The following is a 27,098-nucleotide window of genomic DNA, read 5'->3' on the forward strand; positions in this document are numbered from 1 at the left end:
GAAAATTGCACCCGCTTCCAGCGAAATCACGGTAAAATTTCAGCCACAACCACGTCTCACGACCGTGAGATAGGTGGTTACAGTCTGTAAAGGAATCAATACGACGGTCCAGAAAAAACCTCGTGCACCCTGAGAACACGGAGCGACCCAAGGACAACCGCCTTCTGAATTTTTCCCGCAAGTGTTTTAGCATATTGTTGACACGCAGGGATGCTTTTTAGGTTATTAGAAAGTGAAAGCTTGACGCCTCCAAGAGCGCCAATGATAAGGACGATTAGTTTAACAGAATATTCCAGGTACAATCGTTTCTTTCTTTTCCTTCTCCTTGGTTATGATGTTTTTGTCAGCTGGTGCTGAAAATTCGATAACGAACATGGTTCGCTTCTCGAATTCAAGAAGAACCATTTCAGGCCTCGAGTGAGCAACAGAAACAATTGTCGAGAATATAAAGTTCCAGTATATGCGCACTTCCCATTCTCGAAAATTGACTCAATTTCCCTAGGAGCATTTAGAGGAGCGATATTAAGGTTAATTCCGTAGGATTGACAGAGATAGTAATAAAGCACTCTTAGTGCCGCATTGTGCCTTTGAATGTAGATCGTTCCCTTGTGAGTTGGACAACTAGATAGTATGTGAGCTAAATAATCGGGGTGTGCATGGCACGCCCTGCAGCTATCATCGGGAATGTCTTGACTCAAAATGTGGCGACGATATGTTAAGGTGGAAATGACACCGTCTTGGCATGCAAAAATGAAACCCTCCATACCAGACTTCAATCCGGGCGATTTAAGGAAAGCAAACGTTAGCTCACAAGACATTAACTGATCCTTCACGTTTCTGTGGAAGATACCGTGCATCTTCTTATCGAGGAGCTGTTCACGAAAGTTTTTCTCTTGTGCTTTCTTAATCCGGGCTTTCAGGAGTGAGAACTCGAGATAGATAAGATTTGATGCATTTTGCTCACCCCTAATACTGAAGTCAAGCCCGAGTGCTTCAGCAGCCTCCTCCGCTGCTTTGTACAGAAACGCTCCTTTGCCCACTTCTTCGTGATTCCTGACCATTTTAAGAAGAGGGTCTCGTCCATTTGCAACTCTATGTGCTGTACCCAGAATAATCCTGTTGTGAAATAAACTTTGACGCATTTGTCTAACCCAAATTTCATTCCAATTTCCTTAGTATATCGTTCGACAATCCCTAGAGCTAGATGCAGTTGCTCTCTGTTTTTTGCATAGATCTCAAGATCGTTCATGTAAAATATATGAGTGACCTTGTACTTTCGATCTGCAGGTTTGCCGCACAAGTACCCATCGGAATGGCGAATTGCTAGAGATAGTGGCAATAATGTAAGGCAAAACAGCAGTGGTCTCATGGTGTCGCCCTGAAAGATACCTCTCTGAAAGGTGACCTTGTTAGTTGTCACACAATTTTTTCCAGATGAGATAATAAATCTGGTTTTCCAAAGCGGCATCAGTCTCTCTATGCATCTAACTATTTGCGGATGAACCTTTAAGATTTCCAAAAGACAGATGCTAAGTCTATCGGAGGTCGAATCGAAAGCTTTCCGATAATCTATCCAGGCCATCGATAGGTCACGCTGGTGGAATGCTGCATCTTTGCAGACACATCTATCGGTGAGCAGGTTCTCCCGACATCCGGCTACGACTTTCTTTGAGCCTCCTTGTTCATGCATTTCTTGCCACACAGGTTCAATTGCCCGAACAATCCTATCATTTAGGATAGCTGCGAATATCTTATAAAGTGTGTTCAGACAAGTTATTGGCCTGTAATTCTTCGGGTCAGCTAAGTTGTCTATTTTCGGCAGAAGTATTGTGCACCCTTCCACCAACCACTCTAGAATCGGCTCTTCCGACTTAAAATATGAGGTGAAAATACGGGCCAAATGCTGATGGGTTGAATAAAACTTCTTTCACCAGAAGGTTTTGATACAATCTGGTCCCGGTGCGGAATAGTTCTTCATCCCTCCTAATACTTTTTTCACCTCCTCGGTAGTGATGGGTGAGCATTCTTTATCAGGTGTTATGAGGGCAACACATAATTCCTTGAAGCTATTTATATTTTCTGAGTCTTCGTCCAGTCTATGCTGCACTTCGTAGACTTCTCTCCAAAATAATTCGACCTTCTCTGGTTTGGGTGGGTGTTCGACAGTAACTGGAGGGTCTTGGAAGAGTCGAGATGGGTCAGAGAGAAACTGTTGATTTTATCTGACCCACCTCTCCCTCCGCTCTAGACTTCTTTTAGCGTCAGATAGTATCCGTATTCTCTCAACAATATGCTGTCTGATGGTCAGCAGCTTTGACTTGTTAAGTGTGTGATAACGGGTCTGGAGTTCGCGCGCGAACTTTCGAACCTTGGCGGTAAAATTCCTGCCAGATGTGATGGAGTCAATTTCACACTGAATGCGGGACGCGCAATGTCTTGCCTAGCCTATCTTTATGGCAAGTTGATGCATTCGTCTTTTGGTCTTATAATCAAGAGTTAGTTTTGTTTTACGGTTCGCATCGGCCAAAGCTCTCCCTGCATTATACACACAATAATTGATAGCCCAGAGGTCGGATTCTCCGGAAAAATGTCCACGAAGCTCGTCATCCATTTCAGCCAGATCTTTAGGCTTGAGAGAAACCTTGGTGTTGATGTTTCTCCGGGCCGTAAAGCATCGCTCTTTTTCTATTGGATGCCTGTCCGCGGTTGGTCTTGGTGTCGCTTCTCTTTTTCTGTTGCCGGCTTGTTCTAGCTGTGGTAGAGTAGGCGCTCCGCTTACATAGCCCCTTTTTCGGAGTAGTTCAGCATGGTTTCGCAGACATTGCTGCGAAAAGTGCGATAGCTCCGGGTGTTTCTCGCACCACAGAGCATGCAGCCGTGCCATGTAACCCCGTTCACGGGCCACACTCGCATCGTAGCAGTCTAGCAAGTCGTGATTCAGTCGCTCCGTCCACCCAAAGGTCGCGAGATCCCGCCGATCCATCGCATTGAATCCATTTTCATTGGCTCCCCCAGCTCTGAATTGGTCGGCATTGTTGGCAGTCCCATTGTCGGGAGCCCTGCGCGTTCTGTTATTTTGAACCGCACTTACTGCAACTATGTTTGGTGTTGTCATTGTTGTTCCCACGAGAAGCTAGGGAAAGGGGTTCGTCCATCCTTGTAGAGCCCCGCATGCAAGGATAAGGCTGCGTACTCTGAGAGGTCGCCCGGTATCCCAAAGTCACCGTTCTAGACACCTCACCCAGGTGCCATTCAACTTTCGGCACGGTTTTCACATCTCCGCTTGGGGGTTAATTCCTTCGGGACCACCCCTGGACAATTCGCGACGGTCCGCGACTGCCTATTTATATATATATATATGTAATTATATATATATATTTTTTTTTTTGTTGAAAATACATTAATATATTTAAGAATCTTTAAATACTAAGAATAACTGTACAGAGATTTCTTGAATTTTGAAAAAAGTAGTCTTAAAAATATTCAAAATGCACGAAATTCGATGAAAACTGTCTACGTCAAATTTCTCCTAAAACCAATATCTTCTTATTATGATGAGAATGTAAAAAATTAAGAGAACTAAATTATTCTTCTGAAAAATTCCTGTAAAATGACACCCTTTTCATTTTTTATTTTCATTTTTAATAACAATAACGTTTTCTTTACTTTTCGATTTAACGCGTAGTTTTTGTTTTATTCGTAAAAAAAAACACATTAAAAAAAGATTATTCAAATTTATCGACATACCCCAAGTGAAGATCCTCATATCACATGACGACTTTGTGAGGATCTTCACTTGGGTTGATTGCTACAGAGATTGATCAGCAACCTGGGTCGGAGCAGTATTGCCGAACTAATGTGTTATTTAAATAAATAACACGAGAATTCTAGATCAATTTATAAAATCTATAATCCCTCGCTCACATTCTTCTCTACCCCACCGCATGTTTTTTGGACCTTTGATTTTTCCATTTTGCCTTGAAGTCTTTTAAATTTACCTTGAATTCTTGTGGATTTTATCAGATTCTTGTTAACTCATTCTATTCACTCCCATTTACTTCCCACACTATCATTGCCAATAAAAGTAACTAGTTAAAAGAAACTGGTTATTTTTTATCACTGTGAATGAACGCAATCAACTCTGACGGGTTTAAAATTTGATATCTCATAATGAAATATTGAATTCGAATCAGTTTTGAAATGAAAATTTCAAGTTGGTTAATTAATGAGGAAGTTGATGGAATTCTAAACATTAGATGGCAGCAAGGCTGGCAGCAGATATCGTGAGCGAGCGAAGGATCCTCGTTACAACCCAAATCGAGAAAATTAATTCGAACGACAAGAGCAGTCGTATCGCCGAATAAACATCAGGGCCAGAAGTTGACCAGTGGCGCATATCCAGTCCCATTTCCCGCGATCTGTATACGTATTTGGCACCGACCTCCGCTACATCTGCAGATGACATGGCCATTTCTCTTGACTGAACATGATTTCGTAATGCTTCCTGCTTCTGTATGAATTGTCGCGATCGACTTAACCGGAGATCACTCTCTGTCCTTTTATGTACAAGCTTCTTCTCAATTATTCCTCTCATCTCTGCTCTTTCCTATGAAGTTTGATCTGATCACAAGTTTTTTTTAACAAAGAAGACTATTTTGATTTTAAGTAGGAATTTGTATTAGAAACCCCTGTGTGTCCACTCATTTAACCGAATATATTCTAAATTAGACAGCCAGTACAACTTTAACCATAAAATCATACGTCACTTAAATATACTGTATGTTAAGGGATATAAGATGACTCGTATTTGAATGTTTTGTGAGAAAAATAAGTTTTGTTAAGTTATGAGTATGTAAAATTGTAGGGTTGTTTCAAAAAAACCGTACACGTATGTATTAGGTGTCCTTGAAATTTCAAGATAAGTCTGCTATATGGAATCTTCATTCTTTTTTTTTTTTTAGAAATTTTGGATTCGTTTATTATTTTTTAATATTTATTTTTTTTTTGAAGAAAAGGCGATTATTTAGTAATCAGACACACCTATAGCCTATACTAGTCAACCAATTGGTACATAAATTCCAAGATAAGTCTGTTGAATGGAATTATTTATCTGTTCTTCTTACATTTTTGATTCGTTGCTTATTTCTCGAGTTTAAGGCCTTTCTATGAAGAAAATTAACTAATTAACTAATCGGAAAAAAAAACAAGATAATTCTGTTGAATATAATTCATCATTTTTTCAGGAATTTTGGATGCGTTGATTATATTTCTATTATTGGTACTTTTATGAAGAAAAATCGTTTTTTGAGTAATTAGACACAGTTACAGCTGTTTTTGAGGAATTTTCTATTTCGCCGATTGATGCACCTATTTCAAGATTAGTCTTTTGGATGGAATTCTTCATCCGTTTTTCGGGAATTTTTGATTCATTGATTATATTTCGAGTTTTTGTACTTTTTATAAAGAGAGATTGATTTTCTAGGAATTCGAGATTTCGTACTTTTTATGAAGGATAAACGATTTTTTTAGTATTTGTTGCTGACAATTTTAAAATTCTCGTGGCCACAAAAATGGTTTGGCTCGCACAAAACTCAAAAAATTTCTTGTGTATAGGAGTACATATTTTACTTAAAATTTTTATTTATGAATATAATTTCCCCTAAAACTCTTTAAAAATTAAGCACATTATAATTTCCTTCACTGAAAAACTTACCTTCTTAACCTTACCATATTTTTTGCAGAAAGATTAATTTTATATAAATGTCATTAAGTTTTTAGGTAATGTTTGCGAATTTTATCTGAAATTAGTAGTATAAAACGGTGTTTTTAAACGAAAAATTGTATTTTTAGTCAGACTTTTCAAACAGAACAGTGCGCTATTTTTTTGATCTGTCATAGTTCTGTTTGAGAATTCTGATTAAAAATGAAATTTTTCTTTTTGAAAACCCCGCTCCTATTTCTTTCTTCTATTTCTAAATATAATTTGTTAACATTGTAAAGAAATTTGCAAAATTTACAAATAATAAATTTATTTGCAAAAATCATGTTAATGTTTAAGAAAAGTCAGTTTTTATGCAAAAAAGGAAATTAGAAAATTATTAGTAGATAATTTTCAAAGAATATTTAAGAAAATAATATTTATAAAACTTATTAATAGATAAAAAATAAGGTAAACTTTTTTGAAAGTGCAGGCGAATATTTCAAGGAAGATTTTCTGGAAAATGGGGAAAAAGTGCATATGTTACTTTTTCAGAAAATGAATACTCAGGTAACCTTACATTATAAAAATTGGGAACCGAAACTAAAATTTACAATTGACGGTCTTCTTCCGTTAGCTGATTTTAAAACCCGATGGAAACAAACTAGTTTTATGTTGTTCAGTATGAAGGACAACGCTTTTTTGTATTCTGCCGGATTACGAACGGATCGCTATACGGTTGATTTACTTTATGGAGGACGCAGTAAAGTTTCTAGATAAATAATAAACAATTAAAAGTACTTCTAGAGAACGTATGAGAGACCGTTAATGTACTTGGTTTTTTAATCGATTGGAGTTGCGGTTGGGTTTTGGCTGGGAACCGGATTTAACCGAGGAAGAAAACAGAGCAATTATTTATTGAAATGTTTGATCTGAAGTATTGTTCCGAATTTATTATATTATTTGAGCAGTTCGTTTTATTAGACTTTGGTCTTGTTTTATTCCCTGCTAAATATCTCCTGAACATTTTTGAGAAACATTGGCTAATTAATTTTCTAAAACAGGAGTAATTTTGTAAACTTACCGAATGGCACATTAACGACGAAGAGAATAGTAAGAGTGAGATAACAGAGCATCGTGCACCGCCGGGTAGCGTCTGGTGATGGTGCCAGAATGGTCTTCTATCTACTTAACTCCATCGTCTTTCGCGCGGACCTCTATTTCCGCTCTTCTTACGTACAACATGCCTGGAAAAGTAAAAGCAAAGAGTCATTCGACATGATCACATTTCGAACGATGCGCATCTGGCTCCTTGAACCAGAAACTACGTTTATCACCGTCTTGACGAGCTACTCATTCACTGACAGCTTATCTAACATTTCCACCGAGTGCACTTTCCTGATGGAAAGTGCAAAGTTAAATACCATGTTTATATTTAAAAAAATATCAAATGCTTATCTTCATATTTTAGAATGGAAGTTTGTAATTCATCACTTTAAAATATGCAATAATAGTATTTTCAGAACATTGTTTTACTCATATGTACTTTTAAATGCAGTTAAATGAATTTTGTCTTTTATTTTCATATTATGAAAAGCCATTAAATTCGATGCTAGATTAATCCAAATTGAAAGGATTTAAATAATTTTATACGTGGATATTTCATAAAATATGAAAATTGCATTGTTTGTTCAACTTTAATTAACTTTGAACATAATAAATATTTTTCAACTTTTTAGCTCATCTATTTGGATACAAGCATTGGTTTTCTACAGTTATACATTTCAAATAGTATAATCCTTCAGAGCCTAAAAAAATCGATTTGCAAATTTGTTAGGCGATTAATGCGACGCATAGTGGTCCAAAAGCCACGAAAAGCTGGTCAAAAGTCGATTTTCAACTTTATTATTTCAATAAAATGAATTAATAAGTATATTAGCAATACCTAAACTGATGAAAGCAAAAAAAAGTGTATTAAAAATTTTTTGCAACATTTAGAGCCCTTGAAAGTTACCCAACTGCGAAAATCGATTTCTGTTGATTATCCATTACTGACTTTGAGTTATGCTGTGTGAAAAGTAATAATACAATTTTAAACAAATATAATTTTTATTTGTTGCATATTGTATGGCCTTACTTAATTTGAAGTTTGGAATAAAAATGTTATTAACATTCATAGTGTTATTTAACTAAGTTGAATAGCTAAAAATGAGATTAAAACCTAAACTTTTATAACAAATAAGTAATTTTGCCAAACATTGCCAAAAAAGTAAGGTCCTGGAAGCATTCTGAAGATATCTGAGTAAAACTTCGCACAAAAATTAGAGCCAGGAAGTGACGGGAAATAGTGTAGAACGTTAATTTATTACAAAAATATATAATGCACGGTATATGTGCATCGATGCACTTATACACCTTAAAACGAATTATTTGTAGTTTTTAAATTAATATCAGCCATTTTCCGTTTGTTTCTATTTAGAGAACAAATTCTGAAGTAAAATAATTTTTTTTATTGTTATTTTAAGCAATTTTAACCATCATTTATAGCATTAAAATATTTTATGTACTTGTTCTGTATTTCATTTAAATCATTCTGAAGAGTTATTAGAACAAAAAATACACGGACTTTTGAGAATTTCTGTTAAAGATCAGTTTTAAGCTGCCTGTTACCTGCTCACAAATGCATTAAGATAGTTGCCTCGTGTAGACCTCGAACAGATCGTGCGGCTCGAAAGTTAGGACCTTGCCGTAAAGCTACTTGCGTTAGGTAGGTAGTACCTTCAAAGTTATTGGAATTTTTAAAGTACACTACCCTTTTTTATGTTAAGGAAAGTTTTCTTGTGTTAACTACTTCGGTTTCAATAAACCCCAGTGTCAATAAAGATATAAATATTAAAAAGAAAACGAGTGTTCTTATTGACTATCTTTTCCAAAAATCTTTCCTGGACCCTGCCCTCACTGTACCCAGCGAAAAAAATTTTGCTTGATATTCTACTTCTGCTTTTACAATCATAACTTACGTCAATGTTGAGAAAATTCTCTTCAAGAAAACAAGAAAAATCTTGGCCAGACATTAATATTTTGCCTAATTCCACTTTTAATATTTAAAAATGGAAAAGTTTAAAACAGATGCCCATCTTTTTGATTTTTATCGCAAAAATGGTCATGGAAATTTTGTGAAATCTTTTTTAGAAGAAAATTGCACAGAAGTGTTAGAATGTGAAAAGAATAAATCAAAAACAAAACTTCAATTTTTTCGAAGTACGCTAAAAAGCAATGGAGCAGTGCAAAATATTTTTAAAAAACTTTTGTGTCTAAAAAGGCAAGGTGGATGAAGATAGATTTTCATCGCTCAATTGTTGATTTTCAATAGAAAAGGTATTAGTAATGAAAATTAAGAAGCTACATTTTACTTTATAAATTTGCAATTATTTTTTTAATTATTTGTTTTTCTCATACTCTGTATCTGGAAACGCGTATCTATTCGCTTAGAATTGAGTTTTGTTATTTGTCAGCACTTTTTTCATTAATTATATTGACAGAGCTTCGTAACTATGTTATTTTAAACTTAAAATATTATCATATTCTTGAAATGAAATTATCTTTATAGCTGTTTTGATCAGCCAGAAATTTTTTTTCAAAACTTAAGTAAAAGTTCTGAGCATAGAAAAGTTGAAGATTTGAGGATCATCAACAGCGCTGATGAACTGGCTTTCGCTACATTTATGAGGTTAAGAACAGAAGGTAATGAATCAGCTGCTAATATCGTCAAAAAAGTAGAGACTTCTCTAAAATGTCAGGCCATAGAGATGCCAAGTCACCTAAAAATTCAAAACAAAGAGAATCATAAGTTACCAACAAAGTTGTCAGTTTTGGAGGGTGTAAGACTTATAGCAGATGCTAATATACGTAAGAGCAGTATCTTTTTATTCGAAGAATATCGAAGGTAAATCACCACGATTTGTTTCTATCGTACAATGATGCCATAGAGTCAACAAAGAGTGTTACCCAAGGAACATTCAAATCAGTGAAAAGCATTGTGAAGTACGGTTTTGAGGGTAACGGAGGATACTCTTGATACGATCAGAAATGTAGTGACCCGGAATCTAGTGATGCTTATCTTTTTGGGACATTCATAGTTCCTATTAGACAGACAGACAAAACAACAAATGCAGTAATCTGGGAAAATGGACGACCTTCGTCTACTCGATTTTGTCGGCCAATTCTATTACAGTGAGTTCAAGAAACTACTGATGTTTTGTATAATGAAGATAGGCACATGTGTAACGACATTGCAAGTCTACAGCCCTTTATTTTGAACAAAACGTCAGTAGAATTTACTTTAATGCTGACCATGATTGATGGAAAGTTAAGAACAAGAAATGAACGACTTGAGTATGGTGATATAACAAGAAGAGAGGACAGATCTACTTTTAAATTTGGCCTTTCAACACTTCATGCTCACATAAGAATATTTGAATCTCTTATTAAAATTGCATACCGTCTAGATAGCGAACAATGGAAGATATCTAATTTTTTCTTATCAATTATTTAAACATACAGATGTGCATATATAAAACAGCCTTCGGATGGAAAGGTTAGTAGAATCAAAAGAAAAAACCTTTTTTTTTTATTGTACTGACCTTGCCATCCGAAGACTGTTTAATATAATACCCAGAGATCGAAACTGTAGAGGGATGCATACAGATGTGCAGTTTCGATTATTTTTTATTTAATATTTCATATAATTGTATAACATTTTTAAATTAGATGGATGTGAATGATAAAAGCAAAGTTCTAAAAGACTGAAAAAAGAAGAATTCCAGGAAGCTGTTCACTCCCAAATGACAATAAATTGTGGATTTTCCAAGACAGGGACAGGGAATCTCTAACAATGACAACATAGCTAAACGATTCTTCTTTAATCCGAATCTTGCTTCAAACTTTCCTTGGTCACAATTATCTTGTATTTTCCATTAGTCTCGTTTAAATACAATCAATTTTTCCAAGACTTGACGCAGAACTGATATCTCATGTCGAAAATATATCAATGGCTATATCTTGTGGATATCTATTAAATATCGAAAAAAATAAATAGGTTTACAGAGAGACTACCAGACTTGATGTCGAACGTTATTAGTGGTATCCAATGACACCAACCTTCCATACAGTTTTAATCCACAGACCTGCTATTGCAAATGAGTCTATTTTTCCTATCGGTCTATTATCAGAGGAAGCCTTGGAAGCCAGCAATAAAAACATAAGAAAATGTCGAGAGAGATTTAAAAGGAAATTCTCTTGCGAAAAGACAACGGAGGACATTTTCTTACGGTTGCTTCTCAATTCCTGCCCGAAACTCTCTAGTTCTTGGCAAAAAAAAGAACTAGAGATATACCAAAGCGAGTCCAAGATCTCCTGCTACTAACGGATAAGAAAAATGAAGAATCTCAAGATGACAGCGAAAGTGATTCTAATGAAGCCGAAGAATTAGAAGAAAATATATTCTAGCTTATAATTACAAATTACTTTCCTAGATGTTAATTATTTCGTTCATTGATATGTAAGATTGAAGAAATAATTTTTTTACATTTATTAAAAAATGCAGTTGTTCATATTTCAATAATCCTGTGTAATTTGCGCTTCTATTGAAAAAATACGAATTTTCGTTATATTTTCATGTTTTAAATCAACGTAAAATTTTTCTGACATTTTTATATTACATTTAATTCACCGATTAGAACACAGAATTTGCCTTTTTAAGAAACTTGGAATTTTTCGTTACATTTTTTTCTCAGAATCTTTAAAAATATCAAATTGACAATCTTTGTTAAGTGGAAAAAAAATTTCCAATTTTTGGACGCCATTTTTTATCTGTAATTTTGAATTTTTTGTATCAAATTCATTATCAGTGACCTTCATAATACCTAAATACCAATTTTGGCGAAAATCCAATTAAATTGAGACTTTTGACCAACTTTTCTTCGTTCCTGGCCCACTGTGTGGCGTTTAAGCAGTTTAGAATCACGTTTTCGATATAATTCATGTTTTCTTCTAATAATGAAGATATTTAGTGTACTTTAACGTGTAGATATTTTCTTACAAATTGAAAGGTACCATACAAATGGTTTTAACATTTATTCAGTACCTTTTATTAAACTTTAAATAAAAATAATAGCAAAAAAATTAAAAAACAATTTATAAGGTATCAACGAACTTGTATAGAAAATATCTGCAAGTATAGCCCGGCGTGCTTGAAATGACGTTAAATAAAACGGGCTACGAAACGGGATTTTTTCGCTGATTTTAACAATGTGGACCTCCCTGAATAATTCCCAATGAAAATGAAAATAATCGATCGAGCCGTTTTTTATTTTGAGCCCTGATGGTGGGCCCAAACTGAGTTTACTTGGGCAGCTTAAGAATTTTTATCTTTTTTTTCAAAATTATTACTTTGACAACTTTCGTTCTTTTTAAGAAAAAATTAGACCAAAGTAACTCGCTATAATGATATTATAGCCTCTTACAAGTCTCAAATTCGAGTGCTACAGAAAATCTAAAGTTAAAAAGTTTGGACTACTTTTCGTTACATTAAAAGTAATTTGTTAATGTAAATTGTGTTACTTAGGAACAGATGGTTATGTTACTTAGCAATGGATTCTTAATAACAATATTGCAAACATTTTTGTAGTTCACTTCACGATGTCCAACGTAAAAGATCGTCCGGCAGCTCATGATGAAAATTGTGGTAAAATCTGTTTATTTTGTTGTAAAAAAAAGGTCGTAGCAGTACTTTTGAAATTGTAGAGATTACGCCAAATGGTAAAATTGAGTCTTTAGTTAACAGCGTTTTTAAATATAAAGATGACAACAAAAGCTTACCGAACGGACTTAGGGCGCGCGATTGTTGGTTCTCGCGCTTCGCGCAGGATACTGTATTTACCTCGTGTTACGCGCTCGATCTTTGTGCATAGACTTCTTAATACTAAAGGTAAAACATCGACAACAGTAATTTGGTAATTGTGAATTCTCTTTTGTCAAAGCTCTTTTGGCTTTAACGAACACATTTTCATCACGTATCTCGTGCTTCGCACTCGAGTTTATTCCTGAAATTTTATATCATTCCCGTAAATGCATATTATTATAATTCATAACCTACATTGGTATTAAAACAGACGTAATTTCATTGTCCCGTTTAAAAAAAAATGCGTATCCTTTACAAAAATTTGGTACTAAACATTTTATTACAAAATCTGATAATTTTTGGATTTATGAAAAAAGCCATAAGGATCATTTTTTCGACTTTTTGAATAGTATAAACATCCATACAGAATATTTTTGAATGAAAAAAAAGTGGTCTCAAAAATATTCAAATTGGGCTGACTTTTTGAATTTTATAGTTAAAATGGCTGGCTAACGAACTTGACGTTTAGGGCACTAAAAGTGTTTATTTGGCAAAAACTGGGGCGGGGGGTAACATTTTACAGGAATCCAATACCTTCTCTGACGAGAATGTAAAAAAAACATTGATAAAAATTGGTTTTCTCTACTTTCGGTGAAAATATGTTTTCGATTTATTTAATAATTTTTTTTGCTTGTGAAGTGTGTCGAAAAATTTAATTTTTGTATATTTAATGTTTTTAATAAATAAAACAAAAAAGACGTGTCCTATAAAAAAGTGATTGATAACAAATTAGTAGATGTTTTTTGGAGGGCTCAATATTTGTCTTTTTTTCCTATATTGCATAGTTTGACCGAAAAATACAATTTTTTATTTTCGATTTTTGATCATTTTTTGTGCGGTCAAAATATGATTTGCCCATTTTTCGAAAAAATTCAAAAAATTGTTATGGTAATCTATTTTTGGCTTTAATCGTAAAAAAGTAGCATTAAAAGCATAGAAATTAAAAACTTTAAAACCCCACACACGTGACGAAAAATAAATGAAAAGAAAAAAGTTGTTATAAGAATGTGCCCACGCAGCGGGCAGATTTTTTTTCACTGTTAATGACGTTTTTCATGATTAAAGCCAAAACTACGCATCATATCAAATAGTCGTTGATAACAAATTTTTAGATCTTTTTCAAGTGCATAATTTTTGTATACTCATCTTTTACCGTATTTTGCATAGTTTGGTAGGAAAATGTAATTTTTGAATTTTTCATTATTTTGTAAGCTGTCAAAATTTGAATTTTTGATTTTTCAAGAAAATTCAAAAAGCTGTTATGATAATCTTGTAGGGCATTTAAAAAGCAACACTTTTCTCAACTTCACTTCTTTTTATATTGTGCATTATTTGTCTTAAAATGGTCATTTTCGTGTGTTTTTGGGAATTTTGTAAATGCTATAACTCTGATAATTTTTGATTGCATGAAAAAAGTCATCATGATAAATTTTTCGACTTTTTGAATACTGTGAACATCCTTACAGAGAATTTTGAAATTTTGAAAAAAATGGTCTTAAAAATATTCAAAATGTGCCCAATTTTTCAATTTTCATCCAAAAAGGCTAGAGAACGCACTTGACCTTTAGTTTAGGACACTAGACGAGTGTACCAGAAACCAATGTAATGGATTAATTTTTTTAAAAGTTATCGTCTTCACAGGCAGACATACAGACAGACACATTCGTAAAAACCTGTTTTTCGGATTCAAGGGGTCTCAAAGCGTGGACATTTGACAAAAATTGGGGGGTTAAAATTTCACACAAATCTAATACCTTCTCTGATGAGAATGTAAAAAACTAATAAGAAACTATTAGAAGTGCCTAAATTGTCTTTCAATTACAACAGTGCTTAATATGCCAGCTGGCTCGAAAAATCCAGGATAATTTCACTAAAAATAAATAATCTCCGAATGGAATTGCGTCTACAAAAATGAAAAATAGTTTGAGAGGTCAATATGAAAATAATTTTTCGAATAATAATTATTTGTTTTTTCTATACTATGTTTCATACATTATCGTTTTTACAATTTATTTTACACAGGTAAACTTGCTGAAGATAACCTTCAAAATACAGTTAGTTAACGATGTAAAAATTGCTTATCCATAGTAGCTGAAGGTCAGTCACATAAATGCAATTTGCTAACACGTGTTAAAAATCTTAAAGCATTGATACTACAATAAAATGATTAAAGATTTATGTTAACGCAAAGAATTAAAAAAAATGCAGCAATAAAATCAAGTGACTGGAATAAATACAATCGAGGTTTAGCCTTTCACCAAACGTTTCGGTTGGAATCGCATCAATGGTTCGTGTTGCAACAAAGAACAGAAAAATAATGGAACTTTATTTAAAGAAAAGTCTTTCCACTAAAATTCACTCATTAGATACCTTTTTTAACATAAACATTTTTTATTTTAAATCCACTAAACATAATAAAACTATTAATATAAAAAAACCAGCCGTGTATTGCAATAACTTACGCGGCTTAAATAAGTATTTGAAAGTGAAACGTAATGTTACCAGTGCTCGTTTAAAAATTGGTATCGACGGTGGAGGAGAATCCTCGAAAATTTGTATGTCAATTCAATCTACTAAAGATAAATTAGAATTTAATCCTGAAGATGAACCTGAATTAAACCTCAGAAAAACGAAAAAAGTGCAACAATCGAGTTGCTTCTAAGATTTTCAAAGTTTCTTGAGTGAAAAAACTAATCATACTCTGTTTAGTTCCAGATGTCCAAGAAAATTACAATAATGTTATTATGGTGTGAGGTAGGAATTGATAACACGAATGGAACGACTGTAGCTGACATAAAATTGTGTTATATTATGGCTGGTATCATGCCTTCTAGTAGCTCTTACCCGTGTACTTCACAGCCAAAAAAGTATTTAATTTAAGTCGAAAATTCGGCTTATTTTAAGGTGTCACAAAAAGTAGCATAGGCAATCTGAAATTAAGAATTACATCTGAACATTACATTAAGGGAATTCAATTCCTAAAATTCAAGTCGGGACTATTTGAAATTCAGGGAGGCATGACCTGAAATTCAGGTATGCTCGCTCTTCAATTAGGAATATATGTATACTGAAATCTAGTGTAATCTTAACTTAATACACTATCCTAACTGAAATTGAGGGTTCAAACTTATGAGAAAATACAGAAAAAGTAGGAAAAATGGAAAAAACGGTATATTGAGGGCGGGTGCGTTCCAAAATCTTCCGACAAATGCGTTCCGTAGTGTATTGAAAGTGTGCTCACGTTGTGAAGTAAAAAGTTCTGTAATCATTTAATTATTTTGATGGGTTTAATAATAAAAATATTGGCTGACAACTGGAACTGATTTTGCTAAAACACTTTCTTAAATCCGTGAAACTACAACTCCACGAATTTTGGAAACATAGTAAGTATCATAGCCGACACTGACTAACGCGACATGGAGTATTGGAGTAGGATGCGACTAGAATAAATGGCCACGAACTGTATAGTAGTGCAAGCGTTCTGTAACGTCATGCAAGGTAGTACAAACCTGAAATTCAGGAAGTTATATTCCTTTATTTATGGTGACGAAAGCCTTACAGGTTATTTCAGGTTGCCTTCAACTTACTTTCAGAACTGAATATTGAAAATTATGGGCATACTTTACTTTATTCCAGTAGAAAAATGCTGATTTCTTATTTAAGATAAGTCAGTGCTTTCTTCAAGATATATTGCACACTTAAATTCAGGTACTAACTTCATTCAAGTCAAATCTGAAGTTAAGACGAATATAACTTTAAGTATTTATTTTTACTGTGTTGGTGTAATATTCCCAAAGGAAATCTTTATGAATCTTCTAGTCTGCGATCAATTAAAAACATTACAGAGAATTATTCACAATGGCTTAGTGCTGGAGGAAAAAAAGAATTGGCCAAGAATTATATGTTCTGCATTTTACCACCACTATTTATTGCTGATGAAAACAAAATTATTCTGGAAATAATACCACCGCCACAAATTCAATTACTTTTGGGAATAGTGAATGGTATATTTACTTATATGGCTAAAAACTTCAAAGAAACAGCAGTAGTTTGGGCGAAGACCTGTAATGTTGAAAGTCAAGTTATTTGCGGCTTAATTTCAATGGAAATGATCGTGGAAAATTATTAGATAAATTAGATCAATTGCGAAATGTTTCCCCTATAGCATGTTTGAAATTTGTGCAAGCTTTCCATGACTTTGAAAAAGTCGTAAATGCCTGTTTCAGTAATACTTTACATCCTGAATTTAAAAATTAAATTGATAATTTCAAACGCAGCTATTTGGACTAGGATATTTCGGTTACGCCTAAGGTGCACTGGGTTTTTTACAACACATGTTAAAGAATTCTGTGAAAAACATAAATTAGCATTAGGTGTATTTAGTGAACAAGCGTTTGAATCTGTATATTTTGAATTTAACTCTACATGGAAAAACATAAAGTTCGTCCAACACATTGCGACTACGATAAGCATCTGTTACGAGCAGTTTGTGAGTTTAATGGTCTTCATGTGTTATCAGTTTTTTATAAAAAAAATTATTTTATGTATATAAAGAATAATTATTCAGTGGCTTTTATGTAAAATGTAAATAAATATTACTGACAACGTATCATTTTAAACTTTGTTTTTTTTTACAAACTCTCAAACATTTTTTTCATATTATTTGTTTTTTTAATTCAAATTTTTTATTTTTAATACATATTTTAGCACAGTGTCATTGGCGAAGCTATTTGAGACTATCTTATCCTAGTGAGTTAAAGAAAAATGGAAAACTCAAACAGAAAACACAAATTTTCGATTATGGCTTCGATAATAGTTTTGGCATCGGCTTAAAGCAACTATAATATATTCTAACAAGTGATTTTAGTCTAATTTTATGTTGAAAAGAACAAAATTACTCAGAAAAATAAGTCAAAACAAAAAATAATGAAAATTCACGCTTTACTTAAGTAACCTCAGTTGAGGCCGACCATAAGGTTTCAAAATATAAAACGGTCCCATCGATTATTTTAATTCTTGTTGGGAATTACTCAGGGAGGTCACATTATTAAAATCAGTGATAAAATCACGTAAGAAGCCCATTTTATTTAAAGTCATTTCAAGCACACCGTGATAGGTATACTAAAAGTCTTACTTATTAGAACAAAGGGTAAATTATGAAAAAATGTATGTAAAAACTGTTTTCTATAAAACTACATAAAGAAATTGAATTTGTGTGAAATATTTGAAAATTTTAAAGTATTTTTTTTTAACATGGATCAATAATTTCCATATGCACCAGAGACTTTTCAAACTTGGCGATTTTTTTAAAACGCTGAGTAGAAAAAGTCCCATTATGATTTTGGGTAAGGTCCCGCTAAATTATTATGAATGAGAAAAATCAGTACTTGAGTATCAACATTTCTTGAAACTGTTTGAAAGTCCAAATAATGATAAAAGTACTAGAAAAGTTGTACTATAATTTTTTCAGCATTTTTACAAATGCCGATGGGACTAAACCCCAGAAAAGTCCCACTTATTTTTTTTAAGCCTTAAATAATTAATAAGATAAAAGTACTAAGAAAGCTTCATTTTATTTTCTTCGAATTTTTTACAATTGTGGATTAGAATTTTGTAGCGCAAAATTGTCAAAAAAGTTCGCCTAAGTTTTATTTTGCTTATTCTGAACAGGACCTTTTTAGGCCAAAAGTACCAGAAAAGTCCTGCTTAATTTTTTTTTTTGAATTTTTGCATGTCCTAAATGATTTTTGGGACAGAAGTACTAGGAAACTTTTATTTCATTTTATTCGAAAGTGTGTACTTTTGTTCTAAACAAGTCCTGTTTAAACAGGACAGATTTTGAACTTTTTTGGTACTTTACTCTTATTTCAACATTATTATTTTTTAAAATAAATAAAATAAATAAATAAAAGTAATACTAACTAAAAATGTTTGTTTAACTAATTTTAATGTAATCGTTGCCAAACACTGCACAATAAGATCAAAATGCAGCCCAATTCTAAATATAAATTAGGTTATTTATTCCCTACTTTCAGGGAAAGTTTAACTCAAACTTAAAGTACTTCAATTAAAAGTTAGATTTTTTCTTCGGCAGCAAATCTGTTGACAGCTTATATATACAGGGTAAGTAGAAGTTAATAGTTCTTCAACCAAGCTTGTTTTTAAATTATTTTTCATATGCTATTCACTTATGGCATTAATTAAAAATAATATTTTTTCTTTATAGGAGGATGATAAAATTGTATGAGAATAGGAATATGAATGGAGGTTAGATTAAAAAATATGTATTTGTTAATATAAAAATGGGAGGAAATCATTTGCTATAATTGGAAGCCTTAAATATAATTTCTTCTTATTCCAATCATTTTCTAGAGTTTGAGGAAGAGTCTGAAATTTTAATGCAATTTACTTCAATATTGTGGATCCAGAAATACACGGATTTGACAAACATAGGTTACCCTCTAATAGAAGCGAGATTCAGTGATGCCAATCAAGCCTAATGAGATTATCGTAACTTAATTACGGCGAATCAAGTATTCGATTCGGGTACCTTAATCGAGGATAATGTTTAAAAAATCTTTGACGTTGTTCAATGCATCGTCGACAGTTTTTTAAAACCTTTCACATGCGTCGTAAAAGGACACGATCAGCAGGAATCAAATTGAGCGACGAGCATAAAAAAATCGTTCGAAAGTGAAGTGTGACGAGATTAATTCCGCTGAGTTATCTCCGATTATCGAGCAAATTCGCGTTGATATATAGGTTACAATTTTTGAATGACGAACAAAACATAAAATATAAGTGACTTTCTATACATCTAATTTTTGTTTGTTGGTTTTAGTTTCGAAATATTTGGGGAAATTAGGAATTAACTTAAACTGCCACAGGGCGGAGAAAGTTTTAAGAGACGCGGAACATTTATTTTGTTTTGATAATTAAACATTTTCAAAAAATTCAAAAATTGTTAAATAAAGTATAGAATAGAGTAGAGTGAAAATGTCGAAATTAATCGTTTGAGTTGAGCCAAAAAGTTGAAGTTTGGAATTTAAAAGAAATACAATTAACAAAACATACGAAATCGTATAATACCGTGTGAATTTCGTAATGTCATTGAATTGTTGAATTGGAACACAGTGGGGCTGAACCAAGTTTAAATTAAAGTTTCAAGTAAATGAAATTTCTTGACTGTATATGGTAATATGGTATCCCACGAACATTTAAAGCAGAAAACGAGAATAATCGGTCGTGCGCTTTTTCAACAAGTACATTTTTGTATTTGAATGGTAACAAATAAATCAATTTTGTTTAAATGTTTATTGTATTCTGAAATTTAAAAGTTTATTGCGACTTATAATAAATTGTTAGGTATCAAAATTAGAAGTAATTCAATCAATGAAATTTCCAATCAGATTTGTAGAATGGTTTCATTTTATACAAATACAAGAATGTACTTTTCTTTAAACCCACCTCTCTGATTTTTTTATTTTCATCTTAAAATTGACGTGGAATCCCACATTACCATAAACAATAAAAAAATCCCATTTACTTATAGCTTTTAATTAAACTTGGTTCAGGCTGACCGTGGGTAGTAAACAACTGTAAACAATTTAAATTAAAAGAAACTTGTTGCTAAAGTTACAATTTTTCGAAAATGTTAGGATCGAGGGAAGATACCGTTATTGTGGATCACAATTAAGCTAAGGTCATTAAATGTTTTTAACCCAGTCAGATTCGGACCAAAAGTTTTCTACATTGAATATTCATTTACTAGAATATTTTTTGCTTGATTATATTTGTATTCTTTTCCATTGAGTATTTTTTACATGATTATTTGATGTACAAAATAATCAGGAAGAAACAAAAATTAACAAAAATGTTCAATAAACGTTTGTTTTCAATCAGAACAAGCTTAATATTTTAATCTGGAAAATTTAATTAAATTGTGTAATATTTTGCTTCAATGTTTTTAAAAAGACTTTCTCATTATACAAGTACTTATGCACCAAATTCTTTAAAAAAAAGACGAAAGACTGTGTTATAAGATTGTTTAAATTTGAACATTTCTACTTCACCCTAATTGGTCACACTTCAGTAGAATCGTATAATAGTCGCACTGTGTGTAGTTCACCCTACCAGTGAGACCTAAAAATCTAAAAAAATGCTAGCTATTATTTTGGGATTGCAAAAAATGATCTTTCAGTTTTTGGAACCAAAATTAATTGTTCGTTTTTTTTATCAGTGAAGTTATGGTAATCTGAACTCTACGAGGAGCTCGAAAATTTTTTGGGGTCAAGTTCACCCCGTGTGACTGATTACTGTTAAAACAGTTTTTTTTAATGATGCAGTTTTTAATTATTCCAAATAGACAAAAAAATAGCTACGGAAAATTATTTAATTTTAAAATTAAATTAAAAAGTGAAAATTGTTTTATGTTTCTAATAAATTCAAATTTTGACGTAAATCGAAGTTTCTGTATAATAAGTTCATGCCTCCCAAATTCAGGAGCTTCCAAATATTAGATGATAATAAACAAGCTTCAGAATCATACAAAATATGAAAGAAAAATTGAGGACACTAAAAATGGGAATTGAAACTGGTAGGATCTCATACGATCCCGTGTTGAAGTGGGAATCGAGCAGCACGTGGATTCTAGGTGAATACGAATTGGACTAAAAGGATTTCGCTGATTCTGTCGGGATATGTATTTTCCACACACATTCACAGTAGCTAGAGAGAAAGCTCCATTGCAATTCAATGTTCAGCGAGTATTTGAGTTACGATTTTTGAATAATTTGCAACGAGACCCAATTTCACTGTGGGTTAACGTACACACGGATGAAACGACGTGACAACCTTGCAGCAGTTTCCAAGCGAATAATGTCCCACAGATTTATTTCAAACAAAGATTTATTCCAATAAAAAACGGCGAGAAAAATATCTAAAAGAAAGAAAACATTGGTGTTAACGTGTAGTGTTTATATTATGATAATTCAAGAATTTAGCTTTTCTGAAACATAAAGCCTCAGAAAGGTTAATATAAATTTAACATATGAATAATTAATTACTGACTCAAATATTATTTCTATATTTTAGGGAGACAAAACAGTATGTTAATATTTTTATCTTTTTATAACAGAAATTTTTAATTCGAATTTACATATTTATATTATCTATATTTCACAAAAATGTTACGTATTCGTAGATGGTACTATTTTTTTAATTTCTTTTTTTTCCTTTTCAATTTTAAGACAATTATATTTTTTACTTTTTTAATTTGATAAGTTGTCATATATTTAAATAAATATGGTATGTTGGTTATGGTAAATTTTTTACATTGTAAATAAAAAGCTTGTTTTTCAAAAAAATGGAAAAAAGAACTTATTATTAATTTTTTGTACATTAGGTTTGGTCAACTTTCAAGGAACATTCAAGGAATAATTTCTAACTAATATATTTTTATTTTAACTCCCAAGACTCCTTGTATTCTGTACGGAAAATGCAAAGAAAATGCAAAATTGCAATTTCATGTAAACTTCATGCTAAAGACCGGCATTTTTAGAATTTTTACACAATGAATGATTTATGTTTGATAATTCACAAGTTATAAAATATTAAAAAACTAATTTTTAATTGTTTACGCGATTATCATTTCTTTAAACAATGTTTCGTCGCCTGTGAATCATGAAAAGTTATTGTTAATAATGCAAAAAATGATTATTGTTTAATGAATTAAGGTCAAAGTTCTGAAATAAACAAAAACACTGAATATTAAGCGACATAGTGTGAAAGATTAAAAAAACAAGAATTTTCTCCACCTTTCCTATGAAAAGGTGCAAAATGATGATTAATGGCTAAAATAATTGCTAATCTGCCTTCCACAAGAAATATTACTCTTTAAATTCATAAGCTGCATTAATAATTCTATAAAATAGTATCTTTTCACGATGTGCAAGGCAACTACATTGTTTAAATAAATTAAAATTCTTTAAATAATTGTGTAATTTCTTTTCAGATTCTAGAACCGTCCTTAGCATGCATTTGGCACAAAAATGCTTTTTTGCATTTTCGGAGCATTTTAAGGGCACAAAACAAGGTTTTGTGGGCGAGAGTTAAAATTAAGAGTTATTGGATGGAAAGTATTCATGGAAAGTATTCTTGGAAAATTTCTAAATAGTTGACTGAACTAAAATTTACAAAAAGTTAATAACGCGTAAGGGAGAGTAGGGTATGGTGCTGTTGTGGAGCACTGTGGCAATCACAAATAACCCCCGTATTTTTTTATTTCCACATTATCTTCTACATAAAATAGTTTTCTCTGTTTAGAAAAATAGTGATTTCATGCAATTACTGTTCTGAAATATGCATTAAAAGAGTAATTATAAATAATAAAAAAAACTGTTTTGGCTGAAACCGATGGAAAAGTCTTTAGCTGAAATTAAGCACTTGCAACATATTTTGAATTACCTAAAGCATGAAAATGATGAAAACGGAAGAAAAACACATAAAGCTAATTAATTTTTCCTAAATAGACAATGATCACTCATTCACCTTTTTGTAAAAGTTCACATGGGTTTATCTTTCCATATTCATTGGAATTATTAATGGTTTTATTTTCCTTGATTTTAGAAATAATCATATATCTTGCTTAGCTTTGAGGTCGAGGTAGAGTAAACCTTAATGCGCAATTAATTTATAAATTGTATGAGATGTAAACTTGTATGAAATTGAAGAAATTTGAATGGCAAAAGATGTGAATGTGAATCAGGAATGTAAAAGCGTGATACCGCGTCGACAGCGTGACTATTCGACAAACTGAGAACCATCGGTTCGTTACAGACAAGGTAAAGCTGTTTTCCATCCCAGTCGGTTGCCGTCGAGCGAACGAGAACAAAAAGGGGTTGATGGGGTTAACTGTAATTTGCATTCACGTATACGCTACCTTCCTCCCCGCTATTCGCTTTCTCCAACCCTTTCGATCCCACGGACATTCATTTGCTGCCTGCCCCTATTCACAAAACAGATAATAGAGAGTCAGCATCTCCAAGACTATGATGTTGTTACAGTTTTTCGTGCACGTTGAAGGAGAAAATTTCAGAGTATTCACATAATGTTTCCCTCTCCAGAAATAGTTTTTTCTATTTTATTTATGTCTGACATCAGGGAGAAAAGATTGTATTCGAGTTAGAAGAAGACTAATATTAAATTAGGAGAGTGAAACGTATGACATTGTGGAAACTTTGTTCACAACTTGAATATTTTATATCGTTTCACGGGTAAATATTTCATATTTAAGTTGGAAGCTGAATATTTCCTCAATTTTAACTTGTGCAGAAACAGAACCTTTTAAAAAATGCATGACGTACAGTATAGACATCAATAGTAAGCGACGTAAGGGGCCTTTCAAAAATTACGTCACACTGTCAGCGGAGAGGGGCGGCTAATACAGAAAGTAATATCACACATAGGAATAAAAAAATGTAAATAACAATTGTTTAAAATGCATGAAAATATGAAAATTGGTGATCTTGTTATACAAAGTAAAGCATAAAACTCCCCCCCCCCCCCTTAATTGCAAATTGCGAACTGAATTGACAGACCCAAATACGAAAATCCAAGTATTTTTCTTTGAAAGTTAATTCTTCTTAGAAAGGAATCTTCAAAAACATAACCTAACCAAATACATTTCAAATTCTGCAGCTTCTACACCTGACGAGGCAGAATTTTTGGGCGCAAAATATGTTCTTTTTAAAAGGAAGCAGGCAATATGAAATTTTCTGATTTTGTTTGAAAAAAACGAAATTTTTTTACACTTCCATAACATTTGACCAGGTTCATAAGGGCTAAATGACTTGTAATCAAAAAGCTCCTTTTTCAGAAAATCGAATTTTCTCATTTTTCTTGTAAACAACAACAGATACGAAAAAATGCTAAAATGAAAGTTCGCGGGTCTAAAAAAGTTATATGAAAGGGTCGTCTTGATCTTTTGCCATATATCACATTGTTTCCAAGAAAAATTCCAAAATTATATTTCTAGGAAAAGAAATGTCTTTGGCCCGGAATATCATTCAGGCCGCATACAGCTGATGGGATATCTTATCTATAGAAGCAGAAACGGTAAAAAAAGGGATGAAAAAACATTGAAAAGGTGAAGTTTTCTAGACTCTCTCTTTCCCTTTTCTTCTTCTTTTTTCCATTGTTATATAATTGTATCTAATGAGCTGATTTATGTTTTTTAAGAACTGATTTTTGTAAGCACACATCTCTATAAGGTTTTATGTCCAATTATGTTCCAAAGTTAGACTTTTCTTAATTTCAGGTTTTATTGATACTTTTCTAAATTTTAAAAAGGCTATTAAAAATGTTTTGATTCTGAACTTGGTAAAATTTTTACTATTTTATTAAAGATTTTTTTTTCTAAAATTCAAATGTTTTTTTCTAAAAATTTGTCTGTTTTTTTTTTAGAAATTTCGTCTTTCTGGGTTTAAAATAAAAATAAGCGGCTTTAGATAGTTGTCATTATTAATTACCTAAAAATACAGACTAAACATTGTATGAAAATAGAGAAGATTGTAACGTTTCTGCTGTTGAACGTAGAAGAATCGGTAACAGTTTCATTTAATAAGTTAACAAATTCAAAAAAGTGTAATGTGTTTTCTAAAAGAACTTAACAGCTCCTTTCTGTTTCACTGACCTAATAAATCTTTAAATAATATTTTTTAAATAATAATTCATCTAGCGTCCATAATAACGTCTTTGATAATGTCAAGGCTCTTAAAAAATTTGCAATTTCTACAAAAAAATTATCCTGACCAGTACCCGGTCGGCTCCCGACCATAAGATATAACCAGGGTTGGCCCAGCCAGTAACCGGCTGGCTCCCAACTTGGTGACTCAAGAAAAATCTAATTCGATCCGCTCTCGACCGGTTCCTGTGTATGAAACCCAGCCAGGGGTAGCCCGGCGGGAGGCCGACCAGAAACCTTGTTGTATTAGGGCCTACCGGGGAAATGTCTGCATTTGTTTTTACCTGCTTGATGAACAAATTTCTATGCTAAAAGTTTGTCGATATTTGCTGATTACCACTGTCTGAGACTTTGGAAATCCAACACTCATTTGTCCTTAATATATTATAAATTTTAACAAAGCAAATGACAACTTGGAAAAAACCCAGAAAAATTATTTATGGTAGTTAGGAAATTCCTAATAATAATATTTGACGTTCCGCAATAAAAATTCCGAAAGGAGAAATTCTGAGGGAAATTCTCGACTTTTGGTCACTTCCGCGACATAAGTATAATGCTAAAAGATATAATATAGAATAAAGATACAAGATAGAACATATATTAAAGTATAATTTACCGTCAAAACCCTAAAATCGATACATTTGACATTTTTTCACACTCTCTTAAATTGAACCAGTGAAATTCTGATTGGTTGAATCAGTATTTTGACTGTTAGTCAGCGATTTTCCTACGTTGTTTCGGTGAACCAGTTAGTTACTTATCTAAAACACTGTTACTAAATAAACCAGTGAAGCCAAATTCTAGAGTGAAAAGAAACTTTATTGCGTACTAGCACTGGCCTTCCACAGTTAGACTCAATTTATTACATTCTATTACATATAATGCAGCCCGGCCCTCATTTATAGCTGTGCGAGTCAAGTGCAGTCTTTGAAAGATAATTTTTCAAAGGTTATCACAAAAGTGATAAATAACTACCAGTTAGCTTCAATATTTTTCTTTGCATTTACTATTTCCACGTAAAAATGAGAGCGTCCGGCTAATTATTGAAGGGGGTCCACTATTAATGTCCTTATCCTATTTCTCAGGATTTCCTTTCGTTAAGAAGCATTGTTTGATTTTTATTCCAAAAAAGTGATGTTTTCTATACTTTATATTTACTTATTTTTGTCGATAACAGATACTATTTTCCTTTATTTTTCTTTGATTCAATGAATATTCCACCATCCCCAGTGATACATTCTAAAACAAGAATCCTCAATAAAAAGATGTAGATATAATGAAAATTGAATATATTAGGGGTTATCAATAGTAATAATTTCGGCTAGTTCTCTTCCGCTTGAATAATTTACTATATAAAATGGAATATTCCCTGAAATTAAGGTTAGATATCCTTTTCGTGAATTTCAAAGATCCTTTAAATACATTGGATTCATTATTTTAACCCGTCAGCGCCCAAGGTTTTTTTTCTCAAAATTTTCGTGAAACTCAAGCATAATGATGACTTGGGTATCTATACAGTAGGTGCCAGGTTTTCTTAAGACGTGTCCGACCGTTTCAGAACTGCGCTATGATGCCATATGTCATCACTAGGCGTAACTCACGAGCGATACCAATAATTATGCGTCTACGTTCACAGCGATGCCATATGGCACCCAGGGGCACTGCGGGGTTAAGTATGAAAAATTTAGATTCAAATT

At 32.5% G+C, this 27,098-nt stretch overlaps 1 protein-coding gene across 1 annotated transcript in view; it reads right to left on the reverse strand.

Annotated features, from left to right (window-relative positions):
• The window catches only part of LOC117169071 (lachesin-like), a 388,598-nt gene that overhangs the window by 202,014 nt on the left and 159,486 nt on the right, over positions 1 to 27,098 (reverse strand). Inside the window, exon 3 of the mRNA XM_033355181.1 lies at positions 6,783 to 6,945. Within this exon, the coding sequence (XP_033211072.1) occupies positions 6,783 to 6,834 (52 nt within the window). The 5' untranslated portion in view covers positions 6,835 to 6,945. The remainder of the gene's footprint in view (positions 1 to 6,782; positions 6,946 to 27,098) is intronic.

Source organism: Belonocnema kinseyi, chromosome 3, assembly GCF_010883055.1.
Source record: "Belonocnema kinseyi isolate 2016_QV_RU_SX_M_011 chromosome 3, B_treatae_v1, whole genome shotgun sequence".
Taxonomy (NCBI): domain Eukaryota; kingdom Metazoa; phylum Arthropoda; class Insecta; order Hymenoptera; family Cynipidae; genus Belonocnema; species Belonocnema kinseyi.